Consider the following 22019-nt stretch of genomic DNA (forward strand, 5'->3'; position numbering starts at 1 on the left):
GTCTCTCGGGACGCCTGAGGGGCTCCATCGGTTAGGCGTCTGCCTTCAGCTCAGGTCATGATCCCAGTGCCCTGGGGTCAAGCCCCACATCGGGCTCCCTGCTCAACGGGAAGCCTGCTTCTCCCTCTCCCTCTCCCTCTGCCTGCCACTCCTGCTTGCTCTCTGTCAAATAATTAAGTAAAATCTTTAAAAAAAATAAATGAATAAAGTAAAATACGTAGGATTACAAAGGATACCAGTTATACTGAAACAGTAATCAAAACACAGTTGACCCTTGAACAACACAGATTTGAACTGTGGGTCCACTTATACAGATTTTTTTTTTTTGGTAAACAGTATAGTACTATAAACGTATTTTCCTTACGACTTTCTTAACTTTTTCTCTAGCTTATTTTATTGTGGGAGTACAGTATATAATACAGATAACATGAAAAATATGCTAATCAACTGTTTATGTTATCAGTAAGGCTTCCAGTCAACAGTAGGCTATTAGTATTTATTCTTGAGGAGTCAAAAGTTTATGTAGATTTTCGACTGTGTGGGGAAGTTGGTACCCGGCCCCCACATTGTTCAAGGGTTAACTAGTTTTTAAACTGTTTTATATACAATTCATATATTTATTTATTTGAAGATTTTATTTATTTGACAGAGAGAGAGCCAGAGAGCACAGCGAGGGGGAATGGCAGAGGGAGGAGAAGTAGGCTCCCTGCGTAGGGAGCCCGATGCGGGACTCGATCCCAGGACCCCAGGATCATGACCTGAGCCGAAGGCAGACGCTTAACCAACTGAGCCACCCAAGCTCCCCCAATTGATATATTTAAATTATATATATTACACATTTTCTTGAATTCTGTGTGCTGTTCTAGCACATTACTGAACCTGAAGGTACAGTCATGGGAGTCCTCAATTTGTAGCCACATTGGACAGAAGTGTGGATGACAGGGGTACCCAGTACCAGCAACTGGCATCGAAAGCGAGGGCAGTTTTACAGGAGTGAGCCCTTAAACTTGGGGAGTCTGATCCTAACTCCAGGTAGTGTCAGAACTGAGTTGAACTGTAGGACACCCAGTGACTCTGCGGAGAACCGGAGGGCTGTTTGGTCTGGAAAACCTCCACAGATTTGGGGTCCGAAGGGTTGTCAGTAAAAACGGCTCAGTACATTCAGTGCAGTAAAGACAGTTTATTATTATAAGGTTTCACTAGGTAACACATGGTTTAAAAAAATCCATTTCACCCCTTACTATGTGATCTTGGGCAGGTCATAGTTCCCTCAACTAAAACAATGTAAATGCCACCGTCAACCTCAAAGGACTATGGTGAGGATTAAACAAGAAACCTATGTAGAGTACCCAGTACCCAGGACACAGTAGGTACTCCATAAATGCTAGTTCCCTGTCACAAGTACAGAGTGCTATACTGCACTTGAGGTTTCTGAGGGGCAACCAAACTCCTTTTCAGTCCGCCACCCAAAGACAACGTGCTAGCCTGTGTCAGAACGCAGCTGGTGGTGAGTGAAGAATGGCAAATGGACTCCAGAGTAGGGTGCCAGCGATAACAATGCCTAGCCCCAGGGACCTGATCCCAGCCTTCTGCTGTACGTAGTAAGCTGAGGGCATACAGTAGCATGGGAATAAGCAAGTCGTAGATTTAGAATTCTAATAAGCTCCTGCTTAATTAAACTCAGGAGCTTCTGTATGCATTTGCTAGTATCATCTCAGCAAAAGAAAGTGAATGGAAAAGGAAACCCTTGAGAAAAGTAACTTTACTATTCTTACCTGGACGGTGATAGAAGAAGGAATCACTTCCAGAATAAAAATAAGGATAGCCAGATAACTTTACAGAAACTTTCCTAGATATGACAGAGTTAAGTGTATAGAGTTTGCCTAAAAGAAAAAGGTAAGACTATTCAAGGAAAGCAGTATTAACCTAGTGTTCAGAATACCAGAATGTATGTATGGAGGAGGGGGGTAGGAAGGAGTACGGGGTAAAGGCCGAATGTCCAAAACAGTTGAAAACAAACCCTTGCTTTCTGAGAGCTCTCTCACCTCAAGCCTAAATGCTTCATGCTCCCGCAGAACCCAATTACAGGAATGAATGCATTCACACTCGGCGTTTCACTTTTAACCAACACACAGGTTAGAGTCTCAAGTTTTATTAAGCTGCTTATACAAACTTAAAGTCATGAGCATGACTTCAGGGTCGGCGCTCTTTATGTCAAGCGCTTTCACTAAGCAGTTTAAGGCCTCCTGTATTTGCCCACGCTCTTTCAGTTCCTTCCCACGACTTACAAGAGTCTCATAGTCGGTCACAGCCTCCACTGCCTCTTCCTGGGGATACTCAACCAACTGTCTGCCAGACAAAGGCTCAGGGTCCCCAGGAGGGGCCTCCGGAGCCAGAGCCGGAGCCCCAGGCCCAGTTAACCGGCCGGCCTCATTTTCTGAAGGCAGCGTTCCGCCAGAAGGCTCATCTGTGCTCTCTGAGGCTTCACTACCGCTCTCCTCTGCTCCTTCCTCCAGATCATCTGCCTCAACCTCTGCTTCACTGCTCTGGTCAGGTCTTTCCTCCATATCCTCCACGTGGTCTAAAACCATGTTGATGAGAGACCTCCTAGAAGCCAGGGATCTTCTAGGGTTGGCGGACTTATTTATACTATCAGGGATGTTCGGTGACAAGAACCTTCCCGGCGGACTGATGTCACTTTTGGGAGTTGAAGCATCAAACTGTTTCACAGGTAAGAACTGAAAGGGAGAGGTGGTGAGCGGATCTGTGCTTGAAGTATCTTTAAAAGTATCGTCTTCATCTTCACCATCTGAAACGATCCTTCTGGCTTTCCTTCTGCCTTTCACATTCCCGACTACTTCTTCTGGCTCGTCATTGGTCTCCGAAAGATCCACACTGAGACATGCCTTGTCACGCTCAAGCTCTGCCTGAGAATTAGCTGTAGAACCACACAAGCTCTTTTCATTCTCAACGTGCTGCAAAGACTGCCTGGAAAGATTTTGTCCATTGTCTGCAGAGTCTTCCAAGAAAAGATTGAAATCACAGGCATACTGTGATGAGGAGGCTAAATGTTCCTCCTCCGACTTGGCCTCATTTGCTTGAGCATCCTGCAGTGCACTGTGGGATGCTGACAAGTCGTCATTGGCTATTTTAATTACAAATGCAGTCGATTCTGTATTTTGATTTTCACTGGTCATGGGACTAATGGGCCAGGGATTGCAGTGAGGTAACATCTCATCATCCTTTGGTTGCTCTGGATTCGGCCCAAGATCAGCTCTGAGTGCTTTGCTAGGCAAATAGTTAAAATCTCCCAGAGGGTTCTCTTGCAGTGTCCCCTGCGTGGGCCCCTCTCGCAATGCCTCTTTTTGTAGGGCCATTCCCAACCAGTCGGTCCAGATTTCATCTACACTCCCACACCCCTCAGGTAAAGTAGCTACAGAATCGGCATCAGATGTACTTCCGGGTGGGTGACTACCGTCTTGTGAGACGGTAACATTCATCTTTATATTGGAGACGTCTTGATTCTCACTCTCTTCGGGCAGATCATCAATGATTACACTCGCCATTTGGGAACTGATTTCTTCTTCCTGGGTATGATAAGTAGGTAGAAGTGGGGAGGGCCGAGGCTGTGGTTTATTCAGGTCAGGGCATTTCTTCTTCGTTTGAGAAGGAAAGCGGGGTTCTCTCAGCCAGATCCCCTCATTTCCAGCTCTTTGTCTTTCCACTAAGAGCTCTGTATTTTGAGACTCTAATTCAACAAGGAATTGAGCTTTCTGAACCCTCTGTTGAATATAGTGGGATTCTTCGATCACATCGAGCTCTTCTTTCACAGAGAGATCATGTGTGTACATCAAGTCATGGTCTGAGATTCCAGCTATCCCCAAAGAGTGCAGGTAGGCAATATGTTCATCTAGTATTTTATCAGATCTCCTCTGGGCAGCATGCAAAGACTGAAGCTGCAGCTGGGTTGCAGAGTGCTGAAAATCCTCAATTGTAAAGAGCTCTCTTAATTCTTGTTTCGTAAAATATCGGAAAGGGTTCTTCTTATCACCCGTAGTTTGTCTTATTAGTGAGTCCTTGAAAACCTGTCTTCTGTATATTTTTTCCTCTACAGTCCCACAAGTAATCAGCCTATAAACTACAACATTTTCCTTCTGGCCAATTCGGTAAACTCTATCCACGGCTTGAGCATCAGTCGCAGGATTCCAGCTAGGGTCAAAAATGACCACTCTAGTGGCTGCAGTCAATGTTAAGCCAACACCACCTACTTGAGTGGTAAGCAGAAAAACAGAGTACTCTCTATTTTGCTGGAATAAGTTAATTCTTTTTTCTCGTTCCACAAGATGAGTAACTGTTCCATCAATTCGCAGTATCTTAAAGTGCTGATTCTTTAGGAGGTGTTCGATGATGTTTAGAATTTGTCTTGACTGGGAAAACACCAGAGTTTGATGCCCTTCATCTCGCAGTCTCTTTAGCAGCTCTATCAGAAATATCATTTTTCCAGATTCTTCCATCAGTGTATCATCAGTGATCTGATCAATATGGTCCCCATCTGAGGAATCTTCCCCTTCATTTTTACCTTGAACAGAGAATTTTACAGACCCTAAGTTTAACAAATGACAAGCCCGTGCAGACAGCAGCCTAGGATGATCACACAGCTTCTTTAAGACACCTAGCTCAGCCAGAGGTGAGCGTGTCTCCATTAACAACTCCTTGATATGATCTAGAGACACGAATTTCCTGTATATTTCTTCTTGTAAAGGCATGAGACGTATCCAAATAATTAAGTCATTTTTCCTGGAAAGGGAAGGCATTTCACAAATGGCATCAACATCTGGATTCTTTTCACTAAGTCTGACCTCTGGGGTGCTTGCCTTTTTCTTTTGTACCTCTTCTTTAGTCCTCCTGAGAAAATAGGGTTTTATGATTGCCATCAAGTTTTCAGATATTTTAAATCCTAAGGCTTTTTCCCCCGGGGTAGCATCCTTCTCTCTTGCTCTCGTAATAGGATTTTCATACTCCATCTTAAAAGTTTTTAAGGTTCCTAGCAGGGACCCTTGACAAGCAAAATCAAACAGGGACCACAGTTCTTGTAAATTATTCTGGATCGGGGTTCCTGTGAGGAGGATGCGATTCCTGGCAGGGACAGCGCGAGCACATATTGCTGACTTAGTGGATGAGGTTTTTATTTTATGTGCTTCATCAAGGATGACATAGTCCCACACAAACTCTTGGCCGTTCAAGCTTGAAAGTTGCTGCCAATTATTGATTAACATTTGGTATGTGGTGATGATGACGCCATTCCTTTGCTGAATCCGACTGAGGTTCCTGGTACGTTCATCCTTACTCGGACCATGAAAGGTTTTGACTCTCATTCCTGGGGTCCACTTAACAAATTCTTTTGTCCATGTGCTAATGAGATTGGTCGGCATGATCAGCAGCACATGATTCACAAGTGTAGCATCAAACATACCAGAAAGGAAAGCGATGATTTGAACAGTCTTCCCTAATCCCATATCATCTGCCAAGATGCCACCTTTTCTTCCATCCCTATATAGGCTATAGAGGAAAGCGACACCTTCCTTCTGGTGCTCAAATAGTTGGTTGTGCAGGTCTCGATAAAGCAGCAGGCCAGAGTTGCACACATCTGTGAATTCATCATCTCCATGTTCTGCCAACTCCTCCAAGGCTTCCTGTATTTTTTGGATTCGGCTCATCACCTTTTCATTGGGAAAAATGTCCTTTGCCAAATTGAAAAGTTTAAACGCTTCTTCCAGATCCCCATTCTTAGTTGCTTCTTTGGCCTCTTTCACATATCTGTTAAAAAAAAAAAAAAAAGAAAGAAAGAAAGAAAAGGGTAAAAAAGACATAGATATATATAGGGAGAGAGAGATCAGAGAGGAAGGAAACAGATTGAACATTCAATCTAAGAACACTTTAGGGTCCATTTTGGAATACAAACTGCAGTTGGGCTTTTAATATCCTCAATTCAGGATGGGAAAGATTAGCACAGAAGATGCCAATGAAAGCTGGCACCACTGAAGACACATACCCACCAGACACTGCCAGCAACACCTTCAGGCACCACTTGTGAGAAATGTACGTGCAAAGGTGACTGGTTCCATGGTATTTTAAAAAAATGCCACCCATAAGAAGTATGGAGTGATATTTTCTTGTAAAACCAACCGACCAGCCTATATCGTGGGATTGTGGAAATAGGAAGATACATGGGCACTTCTCAGTCCTTAGTTTTCTGGACCTCTGGGATGCATTTGACACTAATGATCACCCTCTCCTTAAAATTCCCTCCTTCCACTGGATTCCTCTAGATTCCTCCTGGTTTCCTCCCCCATCACTGGCCATTTCTTCCGTGTCCTTGGGCTCCTATTCTTCCCATAGGCCTGGGCCTTCTTCTCACTCCTTGTACTTTCTCCTCTGGCTTTCCACCCCAACCTAATGTGCTCATGAAGTCACTCTCTCCATTCCAGGGCTTGCCCCCAGACTCCACATTCCAACTGCCCTCTGGATGTCTCCCCTTGAAAACATCTCATAAGCACCTCAAATTCAATTAATCCCAAATTAAACTCATTATTTCCCCTCTAAAAACATGTGTCTCCATTTATGTGGTAGTAAATGACACTACTATCAACTTAGCCATACAAGCTAGAAATCTGAAGATCATCCTCGACTCCGATTCACATGAGTCATCTTTGGCTTCTCCCCTCTTTTAATCACCCTCTCCCCCAGCCAGACAACCCCCAAACCCTACTAACTTTATTTCCCAAGTATAATCTGTGTCTCCATCTCCACTACCACCACTGTGGTTCAGGTCACCATCACCTCTGGCCTGGGTAATGGCAACTTCCTACTCACTGGTCTCCTTACATCCACTCTTGGCCCCTCCAGTACCTTCTCTATACAGTAGCCAGTGATGCTGTCTTAAAGTGTAAAAGAAAAAAAAAACGTAAAAGAAATCATGTCACTCCTCTGCTTAAAATTCTCCAGTGGTTTATGGTCAGATGATCCTGAAAGGATACCAAAATAATTCACTGAGGAAAGAAGAGTCTTTTCAACTGAATATCATGTGCAAAAGAATGAAATTGGTCCCCTACCTTACACCATACACAAAAACTAATTCAAAATGGATCAAAGAACTAAACCTAAGAGCTAAAACTACAAAACCCTTAGAAGAAAATATTGGCATAAATCTTCATAACCTTGGATTTGGCAGTGGTTTTGCCAAACACACAAGGAATCAAAGGAAAAATAAATTGGGCCTCACCAAATGAAAAACTTGTGTTTCAAAGGATACCATCAAGAAAGTGAAAAGACAACCCAAAGACTGGGAGAAAATATTTGCAAACTGTGTATCTGATAAAGAACTTGTACCTAGAACATATAAAGAGATATTACAACTCAATAATTAAAAGACAACACAGGGGCATCTGGGTGGCTCAGTCGGGTTAAGCATCTGACTCTTGATTTTGGCTCAGGTCATGATCTCAGGGTTGTGAGATTGAGCCCCGTGATGGGCTCAGCAGGGAGTCTGCTTGAGATTCTCTCTCCCTCTCCCTCTGCCCCTCCCCCATCTCATGCACACACTCTCTCTCTAAAATAAATAAATCTTTAAAAAAAGACAACACAGGGCACCTGGGTGGCTCAGTTGGTTGGGCGACTGCCTTCAGCTCAGGTCATGATCCTGGAGTCCCAGGATCGAGTTCCGCGTCGGGCTCCCTGCTCAGCAGGGAGTCTGCTTCTCCCTCTGACCCTCCCCCCTTTCATGTGCTCTCTCTCTCATTCTCTCTCTCAAATAAATAAATACAATCTAAATTAGATTGATTTTCCCAGCACTTTAAAAAAAATAAAATAAAAAAATAAAAAAAGACAACACAATTTAAAAATGGACAAAGGATCTGAATAGACATTTCTCCAAAGAAGATCCACAAATGGCTAAAAAGCACATGACATAATGCTCAACATCATTAGTCATCGGGGAAATGCAAACCAAAACCACAATGAAATACCCACTTTATGCCCATTAGGATGACTAGAATCAAAAAGCAAGAAAATACCAAGTTAGCAACAATGTGGGAAAATTGGAACCCTCATAACACTGTTGGTGGGACTGTAAAATGGTGCAGCTGCTTTGGAAATCAGTTTGTCAGTTCCTCAAAGTTACACATGGAGGGACACCTGCAGTTCCCCTACGACGCCTTCCATCCCTACTCTACGCCCCAGCTGGATCAACTGTTTCACCTCAGGACCCCCTCATGTGTTCATCTCTATCCCTGCGTTTAACACACTGTATTAAAATTATTACAAAACAATCTGTATTGCAAATGTATGAGACAACCTCACTGAAAGGGTAGAGGGAAAAGGTGCTGACCTAATAACCTAGGGAATGAGTGAAGTCTGTAAGACTAAAAGCAAAAGAAACAACATGAACACTGTACTCTAGTGGACAAAGTTGTTTCGCATGGGCTTTGGGCTAACAATTCTAACGTTGCAATGCATGTATAATAGAATTGAAGAATCAGGGGCACCTGGGGGGCTCAGTCAGTTAAGTGTCTGCCTTTGGCTCAGGTCATGATCCCGGGGTCCTGGGATCGAGTCCCGCGTCGGGCTCCCTGCTGGGGGGGACAGGGGAGGGAGGGGGAGGGCAGGGGAGTCTGTTTCTCCCTCTCTCTGCCCCTCCACCCCACTCATACTTATGCGCTCTCTCTCTCTCTCTCTCTCAAATAAATAAATAAATAAATAAGAATTGAAGAATTAAGTAAATGAATGGTGGATAGTGGAAGCCAGGTTTCTCACCTGTTAGAATGGAGAAGCAAGAGAAGACAGAATGATCCATGTGCTAATGGATCAGAATTGGAGACATCAGTATAAACCCATGTTTTAACACAGATACAGATGGTTACACATAGAATATTTACAGTCATGTCTATACACGGAGATTAGTATACACACGTATTTCCTTGCTCTCTCAGGTGAGAGGGCCTAGAAGCAAGGAAACCCCAGTGCAACAAGCATAACTAGCTCCCAGATCTTGGTTTCTAATACCATTCTCCAGTAAGAGAACCTGGGCTGATTCTAGGACTGTGGCAGGAAGTACATCAGAGGAGCCTGGGGCTTCTTGTAGTGTCAGAAAGTGAGGAAGTGCTTGCTCAAACAAACAACCCCCCACAGTGACGTGAATACGGCGAAGAGACACAGGAACCAAATGAAAGTGCTCCCAGTGGTCACAGCTGGAACAGTCGGAGCAATGAAATAAAGCAGTACTGGATGAGAACCCAAAGTATAAAATAAATGAGTCCATACTGATATAAATGAGTGAAGAAGTAAAGAAGAGACAAATCTCCCATGCAGAAGAATTTCAAATAATTTATGTAGCTACTCTGCCCTCAAGGAGATGGAGCATGACTCCTACTCCTTAAATGTGGAGTGCATATACTAACATCCCCCCAAAAAGCACAGTGTGGGGACACCCGGGAGGCTCAGTCGGTTAAGCATCTGCCTTCAGCTCAGGTCGTGATCTCAGGGTCCTGGGATTGAGCCCCGCATCAGGCTCCTTGCTCAGCGGGAAGCCTGCTTCTCTCTTCTTCTGCCACTCCCTCTGCTTGTGCTCTCTCTCTCCTTGACAAATAAATAAATAAAATCTTTTTTTTTTTAAGATTTGTTATTTATTTATTTGACAGAGAGACACAGCAAGAGAGGGAACACAAGCATGGTGGAAAGGCATGGTGGAGCGGAGAGAGGGGGAAAGGGGCACGACAAGTAACTTTAAAGAAGGGAAACCTGGCAAACAGTACCTCAGCCCAGTGATTGCAGTCAACATCAACAATGATATATCACGTTAACAGTATGTGCCCCTGATAACAATTCCATGAGAAGGGCACTTTATCTCTGCAGTCTCTGCCCGCAAAACCAAAAAGCCCAGTCTAATCATGACAAACAATGACAAATCCCAATTGGCGGAACATTCTAGAAAATACCTAACCAACACTCCTCAAAACTGTCGAGGTCATCAAAAACAAAGAAAGTCCAAGAATCTGTCACAGACAAGAAGAACCTAAAGAGACAGATGACTAAATGTACTGTGGTGTCTTAGGATGCTGGAACAGAAAAAGGACTTACATAAAACTAGGGAAATCTAAATAAATGATGGAGTTAGTTAATAATCATGTATTGGTATTGGTTCACTGACTGTGAGTACTGTACCATACTAATATGAGATGTTAACAAGAGGGGAAACTAGGTGTGGGGTATATGGGAACCCTCTGCACTGTATCTGCAATATTTCCGCAAATCTAAAACTACTCTAAAATTACCTTTACTTGGGGCGCCTGGGTGGCTCAGTTGGTTAAGGGTCTGCCTTCGGCTCAGGTCATGATGCCAGGGTCCTGGGATCGAGCCCTGCTTTGGGCTCCCTGCTCAGCGGGAAGCCTGCTTCTCCCTCTCCCTCTGCCTGCCGCTCCCCCTGCTTGTGTGCTCTCTCTCTCTGACAAATAAATATTTAAAAATAAATAAAATTACCTTTACTTAAAACCCCCCAAAATCATCTGTTGGTGTTATCTGCCTGAACTTGAGAACAGGGACAGGGATCAGGTCTTAGAGCACTCAGTGAAAGCCAAGTGAATGAAAGATGAAGAGGAGGAAAGGAGGAAGGAAAGAGCCTGCTGGCTGCAAGACTCTGCTATTCCTTCTGTGGCAGGTCAGCTGCCCACCTCCCCAACTCTGCTGGGCTCTACATTCCCTCTGCTCTTGAACCTGAGGGCGTAGCAGCAACCACTGGACTCCTCCACCTTGGTGCCATCCCCTGAGCTCATTCTCCACTCTCCCTTTCCTCCTGGCCCTTCCCCCCCCCCCCCCCCCCCCCCCCCCCGGGTGCCTTCACGTGGTCAGCTGGTCTTCTGGCTTGGTCTATGGTCCAGAGCTTGAAGGAGAAAATACGTCATTTTTTATTACCATTTTATTACTAGTTTTTATTACTAAACGTTGTTTCCAAATCCCTCAACTGGTAACCTACCCAGTATCCCGAACCCCTGTGTGGCCTAGGCTTCTAACTCCAGCCAGGCCTCCTCCCCAGAAAATAAAGTGCTGCCGGCGAACCCCAGCTCTGGGCCAGATCCCCCAAAATCATACGCCAACCTTTTAAATGACAACCGTCTGCCTAGACTTCTTACCACCAGCCTAAGACCCATTTTGTTAGGCCCTACCCATCCCCTGGAACTCCCTCCCATATTTGTCAACCTCCGCCTGAACCGCAACTCAAATTTATAGCATTCCTTGGTCACCACCACTTTCTGATTGCGTCCAACCCGTCAGCCAAGCTGCTTCGCAGTCCCTGTTCCACTCAAGTTAGTGGGTCTAATACGACATCTCAGCTCCTCCCCTCTACCCTGTCTGCTCCACCGACGAAGCCAGACCTAGGACAGTAACCTTGCCCTATAATGGAACCGGGGGGAGAAATGAAATCTGCCTATTATAGCACCACCCTGGATATCGGGTTATTTACAAGACTACAGTGTTTTCTGTAATACAGTTTGATTTAGCCGCTCAACCTCTAATCACTTCCATTTTCCAGGGCTTGAAAGGAAAAATGTCATTTTTTACTACTAATGCAATCATGTGTCCATCTCTAACACACAGGATCCCTAATGATCTGGAGAACTTAACACTTCATTGGATCTAATTTTTTTTTTCCCCCACAATCACTCCCCTCTTCTTCTTGGGCATGGCTGGGGAGAAGCCAGGCCTGCTTGGGAGCCAAAGGCACAAGGGAAAAGTAACCAGTTCCGGAGAAAGAAACTCTTTTCAAACAGAACAAGGAGAAAAACAGTGCTAGAGTATGGAAGAAGGTCAGTTTTTATTTTCATTTACCAATTTAATAACTACTTAAAAGGCACTTAACACGTGAGGTTCCAATATGTTAAAGATGTTCAGATGCAAAACTGTCAACCCAGAAAAGAGATTTCCATTCCATAGCAAGGGACAATAAAACAAAAATCTTTACATTTTAATGATTGTACCTGAAATTACATGCCTAGAACATAATTCCCTTTAAGGATCATTTTAAAGGACATACAGAAAGATTATATAGAGACAAACACCAGGTTCTGGAGGGTCCTTTGGAACATTCCCTATGATATTCTTCTGGAATATGATGGGATACGGAACTGAATGCAAAGATCCAGACCCAATAAAACTTTATTTGCTTCACATGCAAAGCAACTGAAGTTGCTCTTTTCTAACCTATCTAACTTGGATTTTTGTGGGATTTCTCCTGATTTTTAAATGGTAACCAATGCATAAGTTTTAAAAACACTGGGCACGGGGTGCCTGGGTGGCTCAGTCAGTTAAATGTCTGCCTTCGCCTCAGGTCATGATCCCAGGGTCCTGGGATCAAGTCCCACGTCGGGCTCCTTGCTCAGCAGGGAGTCTGCTTCTCCCTCTCCCTCTGCCCCTCCCCCTCCACTCGTGTTCTCTCTCTCTCTCAAATAAATAAAATCTTAAAAAAAAAAAAAAAACACTGGGCAAAACAAACAAAACTTATCTCTGAACATGGCTCATGGGCTGCCAGTTTGTGACCTCTGGTTTATCTCAGCTAGAAAAAGTGTCATTGGCTTTGGCTGGATCTCCTCTCCAAATGCTTCCTCCTAAAAAATAGTAGGCCTATGGCTCTCTGGATAGGAACCTACACAAGGTTTGGTTTGAGGCTTAACACTGACCATCTAGGGCGCCTGGGTGGTTCAATCGGTTGAGCGTCTGCCTTCGACTCAGTCATGATCCCAGGGTCCTGGGATCCCTGCTCGGCGGGGAGTCTGCTCCTCCCTCTGCCCTTCCCCCTGCTAGTGCTCTCTCTCTCTCGCAAAAAATGCATAAATAAAATCTTAAAACGAACAAACAAAAACAACACTGTCCACCTACATACTCTGTTTCACCTATAAGACCAATCGCTTAAAAACAGTGTAAGGTTTTCTATAGTATTCATTATCTGTGTCACTGGCTTTGGATTCCACACACGAGATCTGGACCAAACCACATGGCCCTGAAGAGATCCAAGGTCCGTCGTGCTCTTTCAGGTCCTTTATATCCTGTCACAAAGAGACTGCAAACAGGCAGGGAGAGCAAGACTGACTTCAAAGTGGGTGACGGCAGGTAGGGATCTAGTGCCCCTCCTGTTACACAGACCTGAAAATTTTGGTTGAACTGGGCAAATATGCTTCTGCCAGAATAAACAGGAAGACAGCATCCTCTTACATGTTAACAACATGCCCTCAGAAAACAGCTGAACTTGCTGGCTAATTACTCCGGAAAAAACAGCTAATTAATAATTATGTCAAAACCAAAATTATCTTTTTCTTTCTGGCACAGCAGATGTGCTTTGGCATCCAGATGGGTTATACCAGCCAATGCTCCTCAGCAGGAAATGGTTTCATCATTTGGGAGAGCATCTGGTGGCTCACATCCTCACTGGCCCTTTCAGATAGCCTACCTAAAGATGGAAAAGGCTCCAGGAACAATAGGATGTTCTTTTCAAGTAGGTACAGACCTTTGGTCCTTCCAGCCCCGAATCTGCCAGCCCCAGGTTATCTGGTTAACCACTGCACTATAGTGCAGAACTCTGGGGCTTCAAGCAAGCACTTATTCCAGAACTTGAACAAACCTGGGGTTGTTTGGAAAGAAGTCGTGAATCCTCAAGTTTGCCTTCAATTCACCTTCAGGCCACCTCGGTGGGAAAGTAGACAAGACCTTCCATTAAGACGAAAATAAAAATCTAAAAACCATTACCTAGGTGATGGTTGCAATAATAATTCATTATACTGAATTTTTGTTTTATACATTTCCATATAGATATATATGTGTGTGTATATATGTATATATTTCAGAACAAAAGTTTTAGAAGAATGTTACTTGCCAAAATACAACCAAATTTGAATATTGATCTCATTCCTTGCAAATCTGCTGACCTCTTTTATTAGCTTATTTTTTGTGTGTGTAGATTCATTAGGGCTTTCTATATAAAAGATCATGTTATCTGTGAATATAGTTTTCTTTCTTTCTTTCCAATCTGCATGCCTTTTATTTCTTTTTCTTGCCTATTTGCCCTGGCTAGAACATCTATTATAATGTTGAATTATAATGTTGAATAGAAATGGCGAGAGCAGACATCCTTGTCTTGTTCCTGATAAAAGGATGGAAAGCTATTTCAGTCTTTTACCATTGAGTATAATGTTAGCTTCGAGTTTCTGGAGACACCTTTGATCAGACTGACAAAGTTATCTTGTATTCCTAGTTTGTTGAGTTTTTATTATTAAAGGGTGCTATATTTTCTTTTTTAAAAAGATTTTATTTATAAAATAAAAAAATAAATAGAAGATTTTATTTATTTGAGAGACACGGGGTGGGGGGAGAGTGACTGTGTATGCGAGCAGACAGGAGGGGCAGAGGGAGAGGGAGAAGCAGACTCCCTGCTGAGTAGAGAGCCCAACGTAGGGCTTGATCCCAGGGTCCTGGGATCATGACCTGAGCCAAAGAAAGATGCTTAACCGGCTGAGCCACCCAGGCATCCCCCAAATATAGCACCAGGTGCTATATTTTCTCAAATGCTTTTTCTGCACCTATTGAGAAGAACATATGGCTTTGTCCTTTGGTTCTGGACAAGTTTGCTATGTCTACTATGAAGTGGAGATGTGAGGTAAGCAGTTGGATATGGGAGTCTACGGTTCAGAAGAGGTCAGGACTACAGACAAAAATGTAAAAATTCTCAGCATAAAGATGGAATTTAAAGCCAAGAACCTGGATAAGATCACCAAAGGAAGGAATATAATTACAAAACAACAAAACATGGTACTCCAACACTGCAGCATTAAAAACATTTACAGAAGAATTCCGGCTAATGAATACAAAAATAATGGTTAAGTTAGACAATCACCACTTTGTAATCTCTAATGAAATAACTGATTTGGGCAATGATTATCAATGGGTGAAAAGTTGATGGGGAACGGAGTACCCACAGGATGCCAAAGTATCCCCAACAGAGTATTTATTCATCATAAGGGGGGAAATGCAGCTTTGCAAAGGAGTGATCAGCCTGTGACCACCTGAACCCACTGACCAATCTTAACATTACTAAAAGTAGGAATCTCAGACATTATATGCTTCTGATATGATGCAGTAAAAAGTACACAGCCTCACCTTTGAAATATTCATGCCAAAAATATTGACCCTTAATCTCTCTCTCTTCTTTTTTTTTTTTTTGCTCCAGAACACTTTTTAAAAATTTGTAGTAGGGTATAATTGACATGCAACACTGTATTAGTTTCAGGTGTAAAACATAATGCTTCAGTACTTGGATATATTGTGAAATTATCACCACAATAAGTCTAGTTAAATCTGTCACATAGATAATTATAGAATTTGCTCTCTTGTGATTAGAACTTTTAAGACTTACTCTCTTAGCGGGGCACCTGGGTGGCTCAGTCGTTAAGCGTCTGCCCTTGCCTCAGGTCATGATCTCAGAGTCCTGGGATCGAGCCCCGCATCGGGCTCCCTGCTCTGTGGGAAGCCTGCTTCTCCCTCTCCCACTCCCCCTGCTTGTGCTCCCTCTCTCGCTGTGTCTCTCTTTGTCAAATAAATAAATAAAATCTTAAAAAAAAAAAAAAAAGATTTACTCTCTTAGCAACTTTCAAATATGCAATACAGTATTATTAACACAGTTACATAGTTAACTATATAGCCATGCAATACATTACATAGCCATTACTTATCTGTTTTATAACTGGAAATCTATACCTTTTGACTCCATTCCCCCATTTTGCCTACCCTCCCGCCCTCCATCTCTGGCAATCACTAATCTGTTCTCTGTATCTATGAGCTTGTCTTTTTTTTTTTTTTTTAAGATTCCACATACAAGTGAGATCATATGGTATTTGTCTTTCTGTCTGACTTATTTTACTTAGCCTAATGCCCTCAAGGTCCATCCATGTGGTCACACAAATGGCAAGATTTTATTCTTTTTTATTGCTGAATAATATTCTATTGTGTGTTTGTGTGTATGTGTATAGCACATTGCTTTATCCATTCCATCAAGCCTTTAAATTTAAATTGCAGGAGATAGGAGAACAAGCTAATGACACTACAAGGAAGTCATAAGACTAATCCAAATCATTGGCATAGAAATAAAAGTCGGTGGGACACCTGGGTGGCTCAGTCGGTTAAGCGCCCGCCTTTGGCTCAGGTCATGATCCCAGGGTCCTGGGATCGAGTTCCGCGTCAGGCTCCCTGCTCAGCGGGGAGTCTGCTTCTCCCTCTGCCTGCCACAAACCCTGCTTGTGCTCACGCTCACATGCTCACTCACTCTCTCTCTCGCAAATGGAATCTTTAAAAAAAAAGAATTTAAAAAAAAGAAAAAAAAGTTGGGGGTGGGGAGGGATTGTTCTAGATTAAGAGACCAAAGAAATATAACTAAACACAGTGTGTGGACCTTCTTTGGATCCTAATTCAAACAAAGCAATTATAAAAAGATTGAAGACCACCTGAAAAATGTGAATATGGTCTGTGTGTTAGCTATTATCAAGGAATTAGCTTGTTTTATTAGGCAATACATTATAATGGTTTCATAAAAATGTGTTCTTTTTTAGAGATGCACTGCAGGATTTTAAGGAAGGAATGCCATGATGTCTGAGAATGTATCTTTTTTAAAGATCTTATTTATTTATTTGACAGAGAGTGAGAGAACACAAGCAGGAGGAGGGGCAGAGGGAGAGGGAGAAGCAGGCTCCCCCTGAGCAGGGAGCCCGATGTGGGGCTCCATCCCAGGACCCCAGGATCCTGACCTGAGCTAAAGGCAGACGCTTAACTGACTGAGCCACCCAGGCGCCCCAAGAATTTACTTTACGTTAGACAAAAAAAAGTGAGGCTATGAGGAGGATCAGCAGAATCTGAGAAGCAGCAAGAGTAGGGTAAAAAGAAAATCAGGAGAGTGAGGGGTCCTGGAAGCCAAATGAATCAAGCCTTTCAAGGAGAAGTGATCAACACCATCAAATGCTGCTAGTAAGTCAAGGAAGATGAGGATTACAAGGTGACCATTAGATTTATGAAATCATTAGTGACCTTGACAAAAGCAGTTTGAGTAGAGTGATAGAAGAAAGCGGGTGACAGAGAATTGAGAAAGAGAGCAGCAGACGGGTGACAGCAAGAGAGTGTGGACCACACAGAGTACAAATGGGTGAGAGAGAGAGAGAGAGTGACACAGACAGCGAGCAAGAGACAAAAGGTGGGCAACATAAGACAGAGGGCGGGGGACAGGGATAAACAGAAGGCGCATGACTCTACCCGTCACCATTTATTGCCTCTCAGTTCCAAATTCACCCCTCAGTACCTGTTCGGTGATAACGGACAGAATGCCCGTAGGCATTGCTCCCGTATAGTGACCACGACGTTCCTCGCTCGCAGTAGAGGGCACCTGAGGGACACTGCAGGAGCAAGGGGCTCTCCTACAGCAGCTGGCTGCGGCCGGACAGGGGACAGCACAGTAGCCCAGGACCACCGCACGCCCAGCACACGCAGGCCCTCGACGACCTTGACACCTCCACCCGGCCTGGTGAGATCCCGCTTGCAGCCCTCTCACACGGACACCAGCACCCCCAGCAGCTTGCCTGCGCCCTGGGCGCCCGCCTCTGCTGCCCGTTCACACCTGCGGGCCACCTGCACTCCAGAAGCTCGCTTCCCGCCGGCCTGGGGGACGCAGCTCTGCGGGGCTGTACTGTACTGCACCTCTCCCATGAGGTCTGCACCTCAGCCTTGGCGAGGGGGTCCCCTTCCCCGTCTGTCCTAGCTTGGGCACTCTCCCTTAGCCCAAGGACACCGTGCGGAGTTTCCTTATTTCTTCTAGTCACTCATTTATATCGGTTTAATAATTCTTTATACTGAAATTTCTGTTTTCATATGCTGTATGGTTTCTACCTCCTGACTGGACCCAGAGTGATACAGTGACAGAGAGCAAAAGAGGTAGGTGAGAGAATGAAAGAGTGGGAGACAGAAAGTAGGTGACAGGGATGAAGGGGGTAACAGAATGGGTATTAGACAGAGATAGAGAGCGGGTGATAGAGATCATGGGTGACAGAGAAAGGGAGAAGGGGCAACGGGAGGATGCAGAAAGAGTAAGTGGTTGAGACAAAATGGACAACAATGTGGGCAGGTAGATGGCAGTGTCAACAGACAGGTGACAGGAGAGAGAAGGGGGCAACAGAGAGAAAGATGTGGTGGGTGACAGAGAGACAATGGGAGAGAGGGAGCAAGAGAATATGAGACATGTATCATATGATCTCAATGATATGAGGAATTCTTAATCTCAGCAAACAAACTGAGGGTTGCTGGAGTGGTTGGGTGTGGGAGGGATGGGGTGGCTGGGTGATAGACACTGGGGAGGGTATGTGCTATGGTGAGCGCTGTGAAGTGTGCAAGACTGTTGAATCACAGACCTGTACCTCTGAAACAAATAATGCAATATATGTTAAGAAAAAAAAAAAAGGAAGAAGACAGCAGGAGGGGAAGAATGAAAGGGGGGAAATCGGAGGGGGAGACGAACCATGAGAGACGATGGACTCTGAGAAACAAACTGAGGGTTCTAGAGGGGAGGGGGTGGGAGGATGGGTTAGCCTGGTGATGGGTATTAAGGAGGGCACGTACTGCATAGAGCACTGGGTGTTATGCACAAACAATGGATCATGGAACACCACATCAAAAAGTAATGATGTAATGTATGGTGATTAACATAACAATTAAAAATTTAAAAAAAGAGAGAATATGAGTGTCAGAGAGGGACAGCGAGTGACAAAGGTAGGTGACACGGAGGGAGAGGTAATGGGTTACAGGAAGAGACAGGACCGAAGTGGGGAGAGGGGGACGGAAGGCAAGACAGGAGGTGGCAGGTGGGCATCTCCAAGGGAGAGCATGACACTGAGAGTGTGGGACAGAGTCACTGTGTATGGCAGAAGATGGTGTGTGAAAGAGGAAACGTGTACGCAGAGAGTGTGTGAGAGCAAGTTTCAAAGTTTTCTTTCATCTCTTAGGCAGGAGGAGCAGAGAGCTGAGGACAGAGGGACAGCAAAGGGAGAGAGGAGACAGGGAGGAAGAGAGGCAGAGAAACTGTGTGAGAGGAGTGTGCCAAGGAGGACAATGAGGAGTGAAGAAGGTAAGAGAAGGCGATGCTTTGTGTGAGGGGCTTTCAGCGCAGGCAGATTTGGAAGAGGACAGGAGAGATGGAGAAAAATTAAGAGAAATAAAAGAGAGATTGTGAGTTGATGGGTCATGAGAGACAGGGAAGCTGTGAGGGCAAAGTGGGATCGTGAGAGCAGAAGATGAGAACTATGAGGTGCCCGGGGGGTCTCAGTCAGGAAAGAGGGAGTGAGAGCAAGGAAAAGGCAAGTGCCCATGTGAGAGGGGGTGTCGGGGAAATCAGTGCACAGGCTTGCTCAGGGAAAGGGGGGGGAGCTGAAGGGCTTAATCCTTACTCTCCCCCTTTTCCAAATTGAGGCTCAGAACAGTCAAGTGACTCATTTGAGGTTTCCCAGCTAGCAGGTGACAGAGCCATCATTTGAACCCCAAATGGCCCAACTCCAAAGCTCGTACGCTACCACACCACACTGCCTCACTGTTTTCCCCAACTCTTCTCTAAACAAGTCATGTAACACGGTCCAAAGATATGATTTGACTCCTCTGTAAGGAAACCTTCTCGCTTTTAACGGCCTAAAAGCATACTTTTATTGAAAGGGAGACAGAACTATTTCACTGCCCCAATTTATATCTTTGTACTACATTAAAATTTAAAACTTCTGTGCATCAAAGGACACCACCAACAGAGTGAAAAGGCAACCTACAAAACGGGAGAAAATATCTGCAAACCATCTATCTGATACGAGTTAATATCCAGAATATATGAAGAAAAAACAACCCACCTGACTAAAAAATGGGCAAAGGACTTGAATGGACATTTCTCCAAAGATATACAAATGGCCAAAAGGTGCATGAAAAGATGCTCAACGTCACTAATCATTAGAGAAATGCAAAAAAAAAAAAAAATCCCAATGAGATACCACTTCATTATCATTAGAATGGCTAGTAACAACAACCACAACAAAACCAGAATGTAACAAGTGTAGACACTGGAGGAGGGAACATAAAATGGTGCAGCTGCCATAAAAGACCCTAGAAAAGTTAAACATAGAATTACCATGTGATCCAGCAATCCCACTTCTGGCTAGATATCCAAAAGAATTGAAAGCAGGATCTCCAAGAGATATTTGCAAACCCATGTTCAAAGCAGCTCTGTTCACAATAGTCAAGAGATGAAAGCAACCCAAGTGTCCATCACGGACAAATGGATAAACAAAATGTGACATGTGCATACAATGGAATATTATTCAGTCCTAAAAAGGAAGGAAATCGTGTCACATGACACAGTATGGATGAACCTTGATGAAATTATGCTACGTGAAATAAACCAGTCCCCAAAAGACAAATACTGTATGATTCCACTCGTAGGAGGTACCTAGAGTCAAAATCACGGGGGACAGAAAGTAGAATGATGCTTACCAGGGCCGGGGGAGCGGGGAGTGAGGAGTTAACAGGCAGTTTTAGTTTTGCAAGATGAAGAGTTCTGGAGATGGACGGGTGATGCCTTAACAACAGTACTAATGTATCTAATACCACTGAACGGTACGCTTAAGAATGGTGACGGCGGTAAATTTGACCTTGTGTCTACTTTATCGCAACTTAAGAGTTTAAATCTCATTCGCACATCACCCTACCCCCCACCCTTAGCCATATGGTTCTTCCACACAAGGTCTCCTCCCCTTGTGAAGACGACCCGTGTAGTTGGCCATTTCCTCCTTTATCCCCTTACTAGTCCTTGCCCATTATACCTCTTGCAGCACTTATCAAACATTATGGCGACTGATTATTAGTTTACCTATCCCTTTCCACGACCTAGTGATAAGCAATTTGGGGGTGGGGGCAGGGTCAATGTTTTCCTCATCTCTGTAACCCCCAGGCCCGGTGTTTGGTACTGTAAAGACTCAAGAAAGGCTTGATCAGTGGAAGTTCTGGCTTTTAAGAGAGCTATTTGGCCAAAAAAGGGGGGCATCGGGAGGCTCCCCAGGCTTTCGATGTAGAAATCCGAGCAGATTGCCAGGCCCTCCTCGGAGAACGCGAGGGCGCCTCTCACCAGGCTCCACCGCAGCAGTCTGGGCCGCTGGGAGGGTCCGAGGGCTTCCCACCCCCACTCCCGGCCCGGGTCTGCGAGCTCGACCCGCCCGGAGGCCCAGACATACCTCTGGTAAAGGGCGGCCTGCTCTGGGCTTAAGGCCGCGGCTTCCGCAGACCCTCGCGACGCCTCCATGACCCCGAGCTTGCGTACCAGGGAAGTCAGCCGGCGATTGAATTTCGCTCGCTCCCGCCCTGCGCATGCGCCGTGCGCCTGGAGGCGAGGCAGGGCCAACTGTCGGCCTCTGGGCTGGCCAATCGCAGCGCCGCGCTCCGCGAAGAGCCTGAGCCCGCCCACGAAGGTCGCGCGCCTGCGCCTAAGAGGCGGCCGCAGCCCCAGGGGAGCGGGATGGGCTCGTCTCCTCTTGTCTCTCGCGTTTTCAGTCCGGTCCAAACCGTGCTTCTGCACGCTATCCTCGTGAGTGAAGGAAAATGCCTGATATGACCTCAGTCATTTTAGTGGCCCTTAGAGACCTTCTCCATAGCCTGCTCCCCCAAATACCCTCCATTTCATGCTCTCCCTTGCCTGGCGCTGAGCACGCTTTGAATTGAAACACCCTGGGAGCCATGGCCCCCGTGACTTAAACTCACACTGAAGAAGGGTCTACAAGAGCCAAGCCAAAGCTCTCATCTAAGAAATTAGTAGTGCTGTAACGCATGGTCACCATTTCTTTAGAAGCTCCAACTAGGATGCAATCATTTTCAAACGCAGAGCTCAGAGCTTGGGGCAGGAAACGCGTTAAGTGAGTTTA

General features: G+C 44.8%; 1 protein-coding gene across 1 annotated transcript; it reads right to left on the reverse strand.

Moving 5' to 3' along the window:
• Positions 1–1224: 1224 nt before the first annotated feature.
• LOC116629006 (DNA excision repair protein ERCC-6-like) lies at positions 1225–21421 on the reverse strand. The gene is made up of 2 exons (XM_032399298.1): positions 21336–21421; positions 1225–5817 (listed from the first exon to the last, which is right to left on the reverse strand). Exons 1-2 carry the CDS (start codon positions 21401–21403, stop codon positions 2145–2147), a joined length of 3741 nt encoding a protein of 1246 aa, XP_032255189.1. The 5' UTR covers positions 21404–21421; the 3' UTR covers positions 1225–2144.
• Positions 21422–22019: the final 598 nt, after the last annotated feature.

This window comes from Phoca vitulina, unplaced genomic scaffold, assembly GCF_004348235.1.
Source record: "Phoca vitulina isolate PV1807 unplaced genomic scaffold, GSC_HSeal_1.0 scaffold173, whole genome shotgun sequence".
Taxonomy (NCBI): Eukaryota; Metazoa; Chordata; class Mammalia; order Carnivora; family Phocidae; genus Phoca; species Phoca vitulina.